This window comes from Parasteatoda tepidariorum, chromosome 6 (genome assembly GCF_043381705.1).
Source record: "Parasteatoda tepidariorum isolate YZ-2023 chromosome 6, CAS_Ptep_4.0, whole genome shotgun sequence".
Taxonomy (NCBI): domain Eukaryota; kingdom Metazoa; phylum Arthropoda; class Arachnida; order Araneae; family Theridiidae; genus Parasteatoda; species Parasteatoda tepidariorum.
The window spans coordinates 224,771-237,706 of NC_092209.1; the positions used below are offsets into that span (position 1 = coordinate 224,771).

Consider the following 12,936-nt stretch of genomic DNA (forward strand, 5'->3'; position numbering starts at 1 on the left):
ATATTTAATGGTCATAAGTGGAAGAATCACTACAAAGCATTGACTTTGCAAGAAATTGAATACAGGTCTTAAAACAGTCTAAATATTTATAAATCTTGAAGAGTACTGACATGAATTGACCAATGTTATATTTTTTAAAGATGCCAAAAGAATTTATTTGAAACGAAAGACGTAAGAAAAGTGGGTCACAAAAAAGAAGTTTTGGAAATTTAAAGTCTAATTAAATATGACTAAATTGTTAATGTAAAAAATTTTAATAGAATGAAAAAAAATTTATGCAAAAATAACTACCCGAGAGAATTGTGCTCGTGAGTCAGAAATCAATTTAGATATATTAGAAACATTTTTTTTTTTTTTTTGAACAAGAAGGCGTAAGAATTGATAATAATTACTTTATATCAAGAGCATTTTCAGAAAACTATCGGATGCGATTCTATTAGAAATCTTCACAAAGAAAATTAATCTATGACAGTTATATTAAACTAAGTCTATCCAGTCAGTATTAGGATAAAATAAGCAATTATACTGTTAAACAATGAAGTAATACGTCTAATTCCCATATGGTTCAAACTAAGTAAATTTAAAAGTACCATCGGTAAAATAAATCAAAAATTTCAAATAACCTAAAATAAACTGAGTTTTTAATACAATGATCAACTCATACTTATTAAATCAACCGGTTTGTTTTGTTTCCAGAGACCAGGATGTGTCAACAACTATGGCGTCATTCACAATCTTAAGTAAGTACTGCCAAGAACTATTTTTACTGCGAGTAATAAATTAAAAAACAACGGAAAAAATGTCCCCTTATTGTAAAATTTAAAAATGATGATATATGAAATACTAAATTGTATAGAAAAAAAAATGCAAATTTAAAGTTTTTTGCCTTAATAAATAATTAAAAAATAGTAAAGATTTTGCAGTTTCACTTTACGATTACAGTTACACTTTTGTTGTCTTGATGATATGGAAAATTAAATACAATCAAATTTATTGATTACAACATAAGTGTTTGTTTGTTTTGTACTAAAGTACAAATTTTCTGTTTTAACCTAGCTGCTAACTTACATTATATTTGTATCCCATAAATTCTAGCCGGTGATATGACGTTTCGACTTCCTTTTCATGAATCTCATTAATGTACTTGACAATTTTCAAGTGTGTTTCTAATATGAGCGATTGTCAATTTTTGCTTAAACAACATGCAAAATTACTATGATGTGTCACATGAAAAAGCAGTTTCCTGGAAAAGAACGAACAACGTCCCTGGAAGGTAAGTTTCATCCAGCCGTTTGTTTTAAATATAACGTGGCATTGATTGCTATTTCTATCAAGGAGCTCTCTAAAATATTCATTGCATTTTTAGTTAAATTATTCTCAGTATCAAGTAAGAAACATTTAACACTTTTCTTAATATTACTTAGTTATCCGAAATAGTGTAAATATTTTGAACTCTCAGTATTACATTCAACACAGTGTTTATGTGTTAAATGTAATTTAAGGGTTTAGAGGACTTTCTTACAGTTTTATTCAAAGGCTTTATTCCGTTTTACTTGAGGTTAAATGGACATCGACATGTATGTGCAGCTCTTAATCAGTGTTAAGTGAGATAATTTGTTCTTTCAAACAAAGTTATCTCTTTTTTAAGTAATTATTTCACCAGGGTATTTACTTTATTTACATGTTACTATATATTAGGGGTGCACAACCTNCACAAAAAGTGATTATTTAAATTAGCGATCTGAAACTCGCGTCGTAATAAAAATTCGGGATTTTCGAAATCACGTAGAAAAGCGGAAATAACCGTTTAAAAAAATCATTTATATTTACGATAAAATCGGCTTAAAGAAAGCGCGTTAAAAACGTGATGACTTAAAAGTGCGATTGAAAATTGACATTTTTTAAAATTTTTTTATTGTGCTTAGATGCTCTCGCGGGCCGCACTTCAGTAGTCGAAGGGCCGCATTTGGCCCGCGGGCCGCAGGTTGTGCACCCCTACTATATATAATGATTAAACTATAAAAAAGGATATTTCTTTATCTATGTCTGTTTGTGCCTACTACCAGTGATTCTGCTCACACACTATAACATGTCAAATATGCAAAGAATCATACAATATTCAGACTTAAATTGCTTGTTGAATTCAAAATCCAAGCTTCATTTATAGAACATTTGCATACAAGCAGTTTAAGAGTCGTAATTCTTAACTCTACTTCTGGCATTTTACTGGCACCAATCACTTTACTATTAAGGAATTTCATTCTTCAATTAATAAATTTCAAGGTTTTTTTTTTGAGTCACAGTAACCTCTGGTTATTTGTGTTTATGTGAGGCTTCCAAAATAAAATGGTAATGAAATCCCACCAATTTTTAGTGCTTAAAGCAATTTTTGGTACTTAAAGCAATTTTTAGTACTTAAGCCAATTTTTAGTACCTACTTAAACATTATCTTCAAAACTTTTTCTTTTAAAATGTTAATATTTGGTCAACCTTTCATTTGAATTTTGTTTTCCAAAATGGGGCATGAACCTTGAAATCATAAAATCTGGTTAACATGCATACTAGCTGTATTACTGAGTTTGGTTCTTGAAAAATTTGATTTGAGGTCCTTGAAAATCAATGAAAAGTCCTTGAATTCTTTTAATATTGAATAAGAATTTTAATAGAATTTTTATTTACAAAATTTTTTAAAATTGCGCTTTGCTTTTAAACGAGCACATTAGTAGAAAATTATACTTGATACTTTATGTATACTTTGATGCTTTGTGTATACTTCTAAAAATTATTTTATTTCGACTATTTTCATATAGTGACTGAAATTTAAATTTTCTTTTTTATAGACCTGTATCTAGTTCCGTTCACAATTTGCAGTTGACCTCAGATTCAAAGTAAGTTAAATATCTCATATCTGAGAATCCCAAATTTTTAAAACTCCTGAGCCATATTAATTAAAATAACCTCATTTTTTCAAATGTTATTCATTTGATTCTGCAAAGAAAAAAAAAAATTTTTTTTTTTGCTGCTGCATTTAAAATTTTACATTTAGTTTTTAAATTAAATTTTTTCGTTTAATTAATGTTTTTCTTTGTTTATCGTTTAATATAAATTTCATAAATTCTTCCAACAATCATTGAATGTAGTGAAGAAAATTTGAAATTTTTTTTTTTAATAAATACCTTAGTCATCATTATAATTTACAGTAAGACCCCGCTTAACGCTATTTTGTTTAGCGCTATTTTATTTCAACAGGGGGATTCCCCGAAATTGTGCACAGGGAGTCCCCCAAATATGCACAGAACATATCCGAAACAACGTAGTTTTGTTTCTTGTTTGGTGCGGTGCTGTACGAACGCATTTTTATCATTTGAAACATTTGTTGACATTATTGTAAGCACACATAAATTTATATAATACAATAACGATTAATACAGTGACAAATATTATGACCTTTAGTTTTTATCACGAGTGATAATGAAAAACAAGAAAAGAAAACAACCCGAAAAACTATTTCACTGGAAACTAAAATGCAAGTGAATAGAAGATTAGATTCTGGTGAACGTCAATCTCAAATTAGTGCTGCATTGAATTTGGCAACTTCAACTATAAGGATAATTCTTAAGAATAAAGAAAAAATACTGTCCTCGGTAACTGCAACTACGTCAAGCTCTGCAACTAGAATTACCCGTTCCAAAAATAACATTATAGAGGAAATGGAAAAACGACTGTCTATATGGATTGACCACGAAATTGAATGCAATATGCCATTAAGCCAATCTATCATAATGGAAAAAGCTAGAAGAATTTTTAATTACACAGGGTTGCCACTCCACAGGGAGAACAGGGAAAGCCTGGAAAATACAGGGAATTTAAAAATCACTTAAAATAACAGGGAAAATGTAGGTAAATTTGATTTTTACTTTACAAACTGGGAAAATACAAGGAATTTTGTTTCTTATTTTTGTCTTTTAAAAAATGGTGACCACTCAGAGCTTAATCTATGGGATGTTTAACCATGATATTTAAGCTATTATACTAAACTATTTCATTTACTAAAGCATTATTTAAGTATGTTCAGCTGTTCTTCCAGCAATTAAAACTAATAAATATAGTTAGCCCAACAATTGCTCACACAAGAGCCCAGTAATTGTTGTTTTCTCTTAATATATTTTGCATAATATGTACAGGAAAAATACAGGGAATTTTTTTCTCCAGATTTGAGTGGCAACCCTGTTACATTCAGGTTGATGTAAGTGACATAAGTGAAACTTTCGTTGCTAGTCGAGAATGGTTTAATAGATTTAAACATCGAAATAATCTTCACGACATAAAGATTACGGGAGAAGCAGCAAGTGGTGATACGAAAGCAGGGGTTGAATTCCCTGTGACATTAAAAACATTAATTGAACAAGGAAACTATCCTCCAGAATTTTTTTTAATGTTGATGAAACAGGCCTGTTTTGGAAAAGAATGTCAAAACGAACATTTTATATCCCGCGAAGAGAAACGAGCACCAGGATTTAAAGCCACAAAAGATCGCTTAGCACTTCTACTGGGTGGTAACGCAAGCGGAGATTTCAAATTAAAACTGCTACTAGTTTACCACTCCAAAAACCCAAGAGCAATTAAAGGCATATCTAAATCAACTTTACCTGTAATTTGGGAGTCTAATAAAAAATCATGGATAACTATGAAAATTTTCCAGGATTGGTTCACTGAACATTTCTGCCCATCTGTTAATCATTATTGCGAAATTAAAAAACTTGAACAAAGAGCACTACTATTAATTGATAATGCTCCAAGCCACCCAGCAAATTTATCAGACTTAACAACATGCATTCCAGTCGAAGTGGTTTTTTTGCAGCCTAATACAACTGCCTTAATCCAACCAATGGACGAAGGCGTTATATCCAATTTTAAGGCTTATTACTTGCAGCGGACATTAAAGCAGATATTTGACAAAATAGACGGAGAAGAGAAGCAATCAATAAGAGAATTTTGGAAAAACTACAATATCATGAATGCTGTAGAAAACATAAGCCTTTTTTGAAATGAGATAACAGAAAGATCTTTGAAAGGTGTATAGAAGAACATTTGACCAGATTTAAGTAAGAGCGAAGACATTGGACACTCTGTCGATATGGATGAAATAGTAGAATTAGCAAAACAAACCGATTTAGATGAGGTAAATGTGGAAGAGGTCGAAGAAATGGTTCAAGATACAGCAGCTAGTCTTTCTAATGATGAGCTCAAGGAATTAACTGAGCAAAAAGAAAACAAAAATATTGATAGTAGTGATTACGAAGAAGAGCAAAAAGAAGCATTTGTAAAAAGGAGTTTGACCGCTATAACTGAAATTATGGACCAATTTGTTGAAAATGATCCAAATTTTGACAGGAGTTCAAAAACAAGACGGAGTGTTATAGATGCTTTATCCACTTATCAACAACTTCTAACAATAAACAAAAGGAAAACACAAACTACAATAGATGCTTTCTTGACAAAAAGGCAGAAAATTGGAAACACAAAATAGACTGAATGATCGGACTGACTTAGAATTTTATTTGTTTTTATAAGTACGTATATTCGTTTATATATTTTTTATTTTTGTAAAAAATAAATGTTTGGTTTTATTTTAATTAAAAGAACATAATTATTAAATTTAATACTTAACCAATTTTCTATCCATCTTCCCCTAACCTCATTATTTACATGTTAAGATAGCATCGTTTAGCGCTGTTTCGCATTACTCTCTACTTTGATGGAACGTATCCTGCTCGTTAAGCAGGGTCTTACTGTACTTTATTTCATAGATTGCTTGCCATTTTTTAAACGGTAAAAGTATTTTTATTATAGGAATATTAGTCCTAGAAAAAATTCTTCAAAGACGAAACATCGTAAAACGTCGTCTTCTAGTTCGTTTCAAGAATTTCAAGATAGTACTGAGGATGCTTGGGACATTGGGGATGATGAATTTTGTTCAACAGCAGGTAGTTTTGATTTCATTTTGTAATATTCTTAGAATCATAATGTAAATAAAGCTGTTATCTAGCCCACTTAGTTATTGGCTTACAATTATTAATTCTTATGAAGTATTTTTGTAAGAGAACATAACATTTATTTTATGTTTTCAACAGAGAAAAAAAAGCACAGCTGTAGTGAATTTCTTATAATCTAGGTATTGCTAATTCCTATCCTTACAAAATTTTTATAATGACACTATGGCTATGTGATAGTATATTTTCTGCAATTTTTTTGGGTACTTTCTCAATTTTTTCCTGAAAATTTTAAAAACATTATTCAATTTAGACTTGCAGACAGGACACTACTCATTGCCTATAAATTTCATTCATTAAAGTCCACTTGTAGTTAGACACAGAAAGCGTCGTATCCTCTTTCTAGCACGGGTTCTAATAAAATAAAAAACTTGAACTCTCAATATGAGAGTAAGTTGACTTTAAAAGTTTACTATAAATATGCAGGAGAAAGTCCCACATACAGAATTGTCTGAACTTTGGCAAGTTTGGAAAATAGATTTTTCAAAATACAGTAGAAAACCATTTATCCGGTATTCAGAGAACCGTGAAAAATTTTGCTCAGTTTTCCTTTGAACTAAAATGATTAAGAAAAAAAGCAGAGATTTGACTCATCCTTTCGTTGAGTAATGGAAAATGTGGTGAAGGGGATAATTTTTCTCCCCGTTTGTCCAGAGAAACTTGATTTCTTCAGTGACCTTGAAGATCTTTAGATAGAGAGGAGGCAGGAAAGGGACAAATGTTTTATTTTCTCCTATGTGTTCCAAAAGAATAGTTATTTTTTTGATAAGCTGCCGTCGGTCAAATTTAAAAGAGTGGCATGCTGATTTCGTTTTCTCTTCGATTTATGAGGGGGTGGGGAAAATGCATTGCACACACATATCAGTGAAAAGAAGATGAAAGAGAAATAAAAAAGAAAAATATATCCTCTTACTTTACAAAGAAAAAGTAAAATGGAAGTACGAAAACAATTAAAATACGGCTATTTTTTATTAAATAATAAAGTAGGAATATAGTTAAGCTGAATTTAATCATTTAAAAAATAATCACTGTGGGACTGCAATCAAATACCAAATGGATTTACGCTAAATCGAACTAACGTTTTCGAAAACTGAAAAATAATTATGCACATTTGTGCAATTCGGAATTCAATAATAATAATAATGCACGTAATAGTTCAATTTAGGAATATCAGAATTTTTAAAATTTCTTGGAATACTGCGAGTGCAATTTGAATTTAAAAAAACAAAAAAAAAAACATGCAAGTTGTTAACACTAAACATACGGTAACTGGTCAAAAAACCAGTTATTATATGTTGTATTGTAAAGTCATTGGTATGTTTAGTGTTTAAAACAAAATCAGAGCAAATCGAATGCTTGTTTAAAAAAAGTTTTTATTGAAATGCACAATTCAAAATGCATACACAATAATATCTGATTGAACGTGTCAGGATTAAGAAAGATCATTTAGAAATCTGCAACAGTAATTGCTGAAAAATATATGGCTTTACAGTGAAATCAGCAGTGCCGTTCCTGGGGTGGCGAACGCCTGCGTGCAAAAATAATTTTGTGCGCCCCTATATACTATGCTTAAATTTTGATGATAAGGCCAATTTTCATAATCATTTTTAGTTTGAGGTTTAAACTGAATAGTTTCCTTATAGACTAAAGTCACTTTAGTGTAAGTGTTTGATTATGAAAATGGGCGTAATAAAATAAAACAACGAAAAAATATGACAAAAATTTTTTTTCAGACATCAAATAAAATAGACTATTAACGTACAATATAGGTCATAAATAAAACACGTCCATTCGGAAATTAACAAAAAATCTAATATAACTCAATTCACTCAACTGAGTGAATTGAGTTAAAACTCTCAAACGGCGCTCAACGCAAACAAATCCGTTAACTTGAAAATGTGCAAGATCTGTCTAATACCTAAGTACCTAATTATCAAATAACAAGGTAGTTTTAGAACATAACACATCTTGCTTTTGCAGATGCAAGCTCATTGATCATTTCATTGTGATCGATGGCTTCACATATTTTATTTTCGATTGAAATAACAGCTAAATCTGAAAGCCTTTCCTGGCACATCGAAGTTCTCAAATAAGATTTTACAAGTTTTAGCTTTGAAAAACTCCTTTCGCCAGACGCAACAGAAATCGGCAGCGTCAAAAATATCCTATCCAATATCCAATATTGTAAATTTTTAATAATTTGCTATAATTTGATTTTTTTCGAATAGTTGAATTTGGCGCCCCTTAAATTGGGCGCCTGCGTGCGGGGCATTCGCTGCATACCCGCCAGGAACGGCACTGGAAATCAGTAAAAACTTGAAAGAACATAGTCGAAAATCATAAGGTGATTACACACCTGCACAATCGAGCTTCATTAGATGTAATAGTTCAGTTGTAAAAATATTTTTTTCTTACAAATATTTAGAAATCCATAGTCGATGAAGTGGTTTGATAAACAATGTAGATTCACTGCAAAATCGGCGTGAATTAAAAATACATAATTTAAATGTTCAATTTGAAATTCTTTTGCTGTATTAATATTTTATTAAAATATCAGGATTTATAAAAAAACGTTGAAATTCATGAAAATTATTCCTAAAAAATCACATGGATTTGCGATGAAATGGGCGCAAAATCAAGCCTGTCGTGTGTTTCCTTAGATGTGTAATTCATAATAAATTTGTAATAATTTCAAATTCAATTCATTTCGTATTATACAAAAAGAATGCCAAAACACATACCATTTATATTCACTTCAGCAAAATAATAATAATAAGAGACAATTGTTTTTATCCACAGCAATCGCATAATTTTTTGCAAGGTTCATAATTTCCGAATTTACCTTCACAATTTTTTGGGTCACATGGACTCGGAAGCTTTGGTCAAAATGCGGCCTAACTTATAAATTTGCACAAAAACCAGCAATATGGTACACACGGTAACCACAAATTCTCAGATAATTATATTTAATTGTAAAAACACAATGCTTAGAATGCATATAAATTATTATTATTTTGATATTTCTTTAAATAATATTGTTATAATAAGTATTTTTCTCATTTTGTACTAAAAACAGATGTAAATATGTATTTAGCAGAATTTCAAATTTTGAAAATAAAAAAAAATTTAAAAATAGGGTAGTGAAACTATTCTTACTGACCACCAACATTTTTCAAGTTCTCAGAGCCTTGTGTTAATTTTTTCTGTAAATATATTGCTGATTTAAATTTAATTATTCCAGTTGATGAGGTGCAATTGGTTAGTAGACTGTTGTGAAGAACTGGAGCTCGATCCTCAGTGGCGGCTTGAAGCCCATGCAGGTTCAAATTAAAGGGTACCAGTTTATTTGGGAAGTAAAGATTCCTTCCTGTATGCAATGTTGACCTTATTGTCACAATCAGCATTTTCCACATTGTGGAGCATTATCATCCATGAGTCTCCTGGCACACAAAGGGCTGTTGTAGAACTGCTTTACTTATGTTTTAGTCAGGAAATAATAAATCGTTTGTTAAATAAATATGAAAAACAGAAATTAATTTGCAGCTAAGATAAAGACATAATTTTTTACTATTCCATGACTCAAATAGCAAACAATTTATTACAGTAGAGAACCATTTATCCAGATAACCAGGGAAAATTTTGCTCGGTTTTCCCGCCATTTTAAACTAGAACGATTATGAAAAAAAAAAAAACGTAAATTGGACTCATCCTTGAAGTTGAGTAGAGGAAAATGTGAGGAAGGGGAGTATTTCTTTCCTAAGTTTACCAGAGAAGCGTCGTTTCTTCCATGACCTTGTAGCGGGAAAATGCTTTGCACATGCATATCAGTAAACAGAAGATGAATGAGAAAAATATATTTATCTATTTGACATCGATTAATAAAAATAACATATTTTTCTTTTGAATAAATTCTGATTCTTTGCAAGTTTTTCTTGATGTGGGATCACATCTGCTTTTGTTAAAAATCGTGTTTTTATAAAAAAAATAAAATAAAAGAGAATTGTTTATTAATTTAAACATAGGATTATTTTATGAAGCAGATTGCAATTTTGTTTTTCTGATTCCACTACGTTTGATTTTTTTTTCTTTTCACGATAAATTTTGCTCTCAATAAGTTAATTCTTTTTATTCATAAATTTTATCATTAGATTTTCTTCTTCTTTTTTCTGAATTCCGTTGATCTTGCCTTGTTCCGGGTTTTAATATTTATGTTAGTGCCATTTTTACCTATTGTTTCGGTTTGATAATTTTCGTTTTTATTTAGATTAATAAGTTTTCCTTTTAGTAATTAGGTATGAAATATATTGCGTTATTTAATCATTGGTTTTGTTTATATTAGTTAATTTAGGAATTTTAATTATTTTTAAAAAATAAATATGAGAATTTTGTATTTTTTAAACTTGTTTTCCTTGTCTAAACTTGCAATTTTTTTCATTCTTTTAAATGTTATTTTTCTAAGATTTTTTTTTCTTTTTAAATTTAGGAGTGCTTTTCTTTTTTCTCTTACTTTAAAATGTGTTACACTTTTTCCTTGTAATTTGGGTTCGATGAAACATCGATTAACGACACTTTTTGGTCGATCCAGACATCCGGGATAGCGATGACCCCGATTATCCCGGATAATTGATTCTCTACTGGAATTTTAAAATCTCTTTGAGCCTTGGATAGGAATGAAATAAGTATTTGAAGAAACTTATTTTATGGTTTAAATGAAAATATAGATTCAATATTTAAATATTTTTAAAAAAAAGGATCAAAAATTTGTTGAATTTATTTAAAATATATTTGTCGAATATAAAAAGTGAACAATAATAAAGTAGACACAGATATAGTAAATGCCACTTAATGCCCAATTTTTTCAGTTAATGTACATAATAATTTAATAAATAAAATAAAACCAGCATAAGAACATATGAAATAAAAATGCTTATTTTAAAACTACTATTGATAATTCACAATGTTAATTGTAGCATCATTTTTAAGAGCCTTCCATCAATTTAATGAATGTGCGAATTCTATTGGCGTAAAGTTCAAAACATTTTCTTTTATAATTACATGCCCGATAACGCAAAAAATTCTGACACGGTTACATCTGAGAAAATTTCTCAATATTTTCTTCTAAGTTTTCTTACTACCCCAATTTTTATGTCTTGACATTTTTTTTAAAAATTACATTTTACATTAAAGGCTATGTGCTATTACTATGTGCTATTTATTGCTCGGAGCTTTACAACTTAATTATTCCAAATAAATTAGGAATTTAAACAAAGTAAGACATTTTGATCATAATTTCATTTGTGTTTTCTAAGTAAAACAAAATGATTTTTAGTAGATAAGCATAATGGCACGGCGAAAATTGGCCGAGTAGTTAAAATGTTTAGGAAGTCACAGCGACCTCCATTCCAGACATTCCTACCTTTTTATATCAAAAAATGTCTTGAAAACAAATCAATGTTGAACAAGAAGTGTAGTGATAATAATTTTCGTAGATGCTACTTTTAAAAAAGGTTGCATTGAAGTTTGTGTGCCTTCTTGTCTTGCTTGCTTGAAAAATTTCAACAAAAAAAAAGTAAAACTTAGAATTTGTCATGAAATAATTTGTCAAAGACATACAAATAGAATTTTAAAACATTTATCTTGATTGTTTAAACATATTCATGTCGGAATATTGAAAAAGAATTAAAAAAGGAACTAATCATTCATTTTAATCATTTCACATTATATTCATCTAGTTTCAACGAGGGGAAGAAGTTAAGATTTTAAATATTAATGGAAAAATATCATAGGATAAACTCGAATAGTATACTGATATCTCTAAATTCAATTACTTTACAATTTTATTCTACCATATTTTAACGCAATGACAACAATGCTCATATAATGTTGTTTTGTAAAAGAAATTTACTAACTTTTACAAGATTAATAAATTTTGCTTCATGAAAAAAATATCATTTTTGAAATAAAAGATAAAGCATGCATGTTTAAGAAAAAAAAGTACATTTTTGAAATGAAGTTTAGATGCTTCAGCATTGTGTAATTTAAATACATAAAGATAATATTTGCCTGATTGTGTATATGGTGCCACAAATTACTGTAATCGATTTACCATCTAAAGAACAAGTTTTGTACAGTTTATTCTACATCAAGCACCAATTAAAATTGCAAATAAAGGGATGTAAAAGCAGCTGACGTTTCATTGATCTTGCATCAAAAAATTGCATTGATTTTTAAAATCTTAACTAGTAGTATGACATTAAAGGCATAAATAGCCTACCACGAGAGATAACTGGGATATTTTTAATTCAGCCTTAATGTTTACTTAAGGAAGTTTAAAACTAGTTAGTAGAAAATCGAGGGCAAGTGGTAAAATAAAAGTAATGCCAGCACTACCTCTTCAGTGCTGATAATTGATTAAGAACAGAGTTGCCACAGACTACTAAAATGCAACTATTTACTACTATTTTCGGCCTTAGGCGACTATGGCGACTTTTTTTGCCTGAAAAGGCTAAAAAAGCAACTATTTTCAGGAATAGGCGACTATTAGGAGACTTTTTTTTACTCTTGGCGAAGTTTTTTTTCGCAAAAATGAACGTTACTTTTCAGAACGTTAATAAAAGAAAGCAATCTTTTATACAATCATTTATGTCCAAAGAGCCAAAAATTTAAATTTCCATTGGATTTAATAAAGTACTTGTTATATTTTCTCTCTGAGGGGCAGTTTTGTTATTTTTAATTGTTTTTTCCTTCTATTAACATTCATATTTTATTGTAATTCGACTTTTATTTAGGTACCTATTTTCTAATATGTATACCTTTTATATTTGTACAAAACTTTTTTTTAATTGGAGCATAGTTAGGACTGGGCGATAAATCGATGTATCGC

The 12,936-nt window shown here is 29.6% G+C and overlaps 2 protein-coding genes across 5 annotated transcripts in view; one reads left to right on the forward strand and one right to left on the reverse strand.

The window, feature by feature from the left end:
• The window catches only part of LOC107438692 (cyclin-D-binding Myb-like transcription factor 1), a 68,077-nt gene extending 67,275 nt beyond the window's left edge, over positions 1 to 802 (reverse strand). The window contains exon 1 of one of the 4 annotated variants that reach the window (XM_016051043.3): positions 665 to 802. The gene's annotated coding sequence lies outside the window, so the exon portion shown is untranslated. Of the gene's footprint in view, positions 1 to 392 lie in introns of all 4 variants that reach the window. The other 3 variants (XM_016051022.3, XM_016051037.3, XM_016051029.2) reach the window with 3 other exon arrangements.
• A 277-nt stretch (positions 803 to 1,079) lies between these two features.
• The window catches only part of LOC107438715 (TBC1 domain family member 22), a 40,561-nt gene continuing 28,704 nt past the window's right edge, over positions 1,080 to 12,936 (forward strand). The window contains exons 1-3 of the mRNA XM_016051055.4: positions 1,080 to 1,273; positions 2,841 to 2,888; positions 5,854 to 5,987. Of these exons, the coding sequence (XP_015906541.1) occupies positions 1,203 to 1,273; positions 2,841 to 2,888; positions 5,854 to 5,987 (253 nt within the window). The 5' untranslated portion in view covers positions 1,080 to 1,202. The remainder of the gene's footprint in view (positions 1,274 to 2,840; positions 2,889 to 5,853; positions 5,988 to 12,936) is intronic.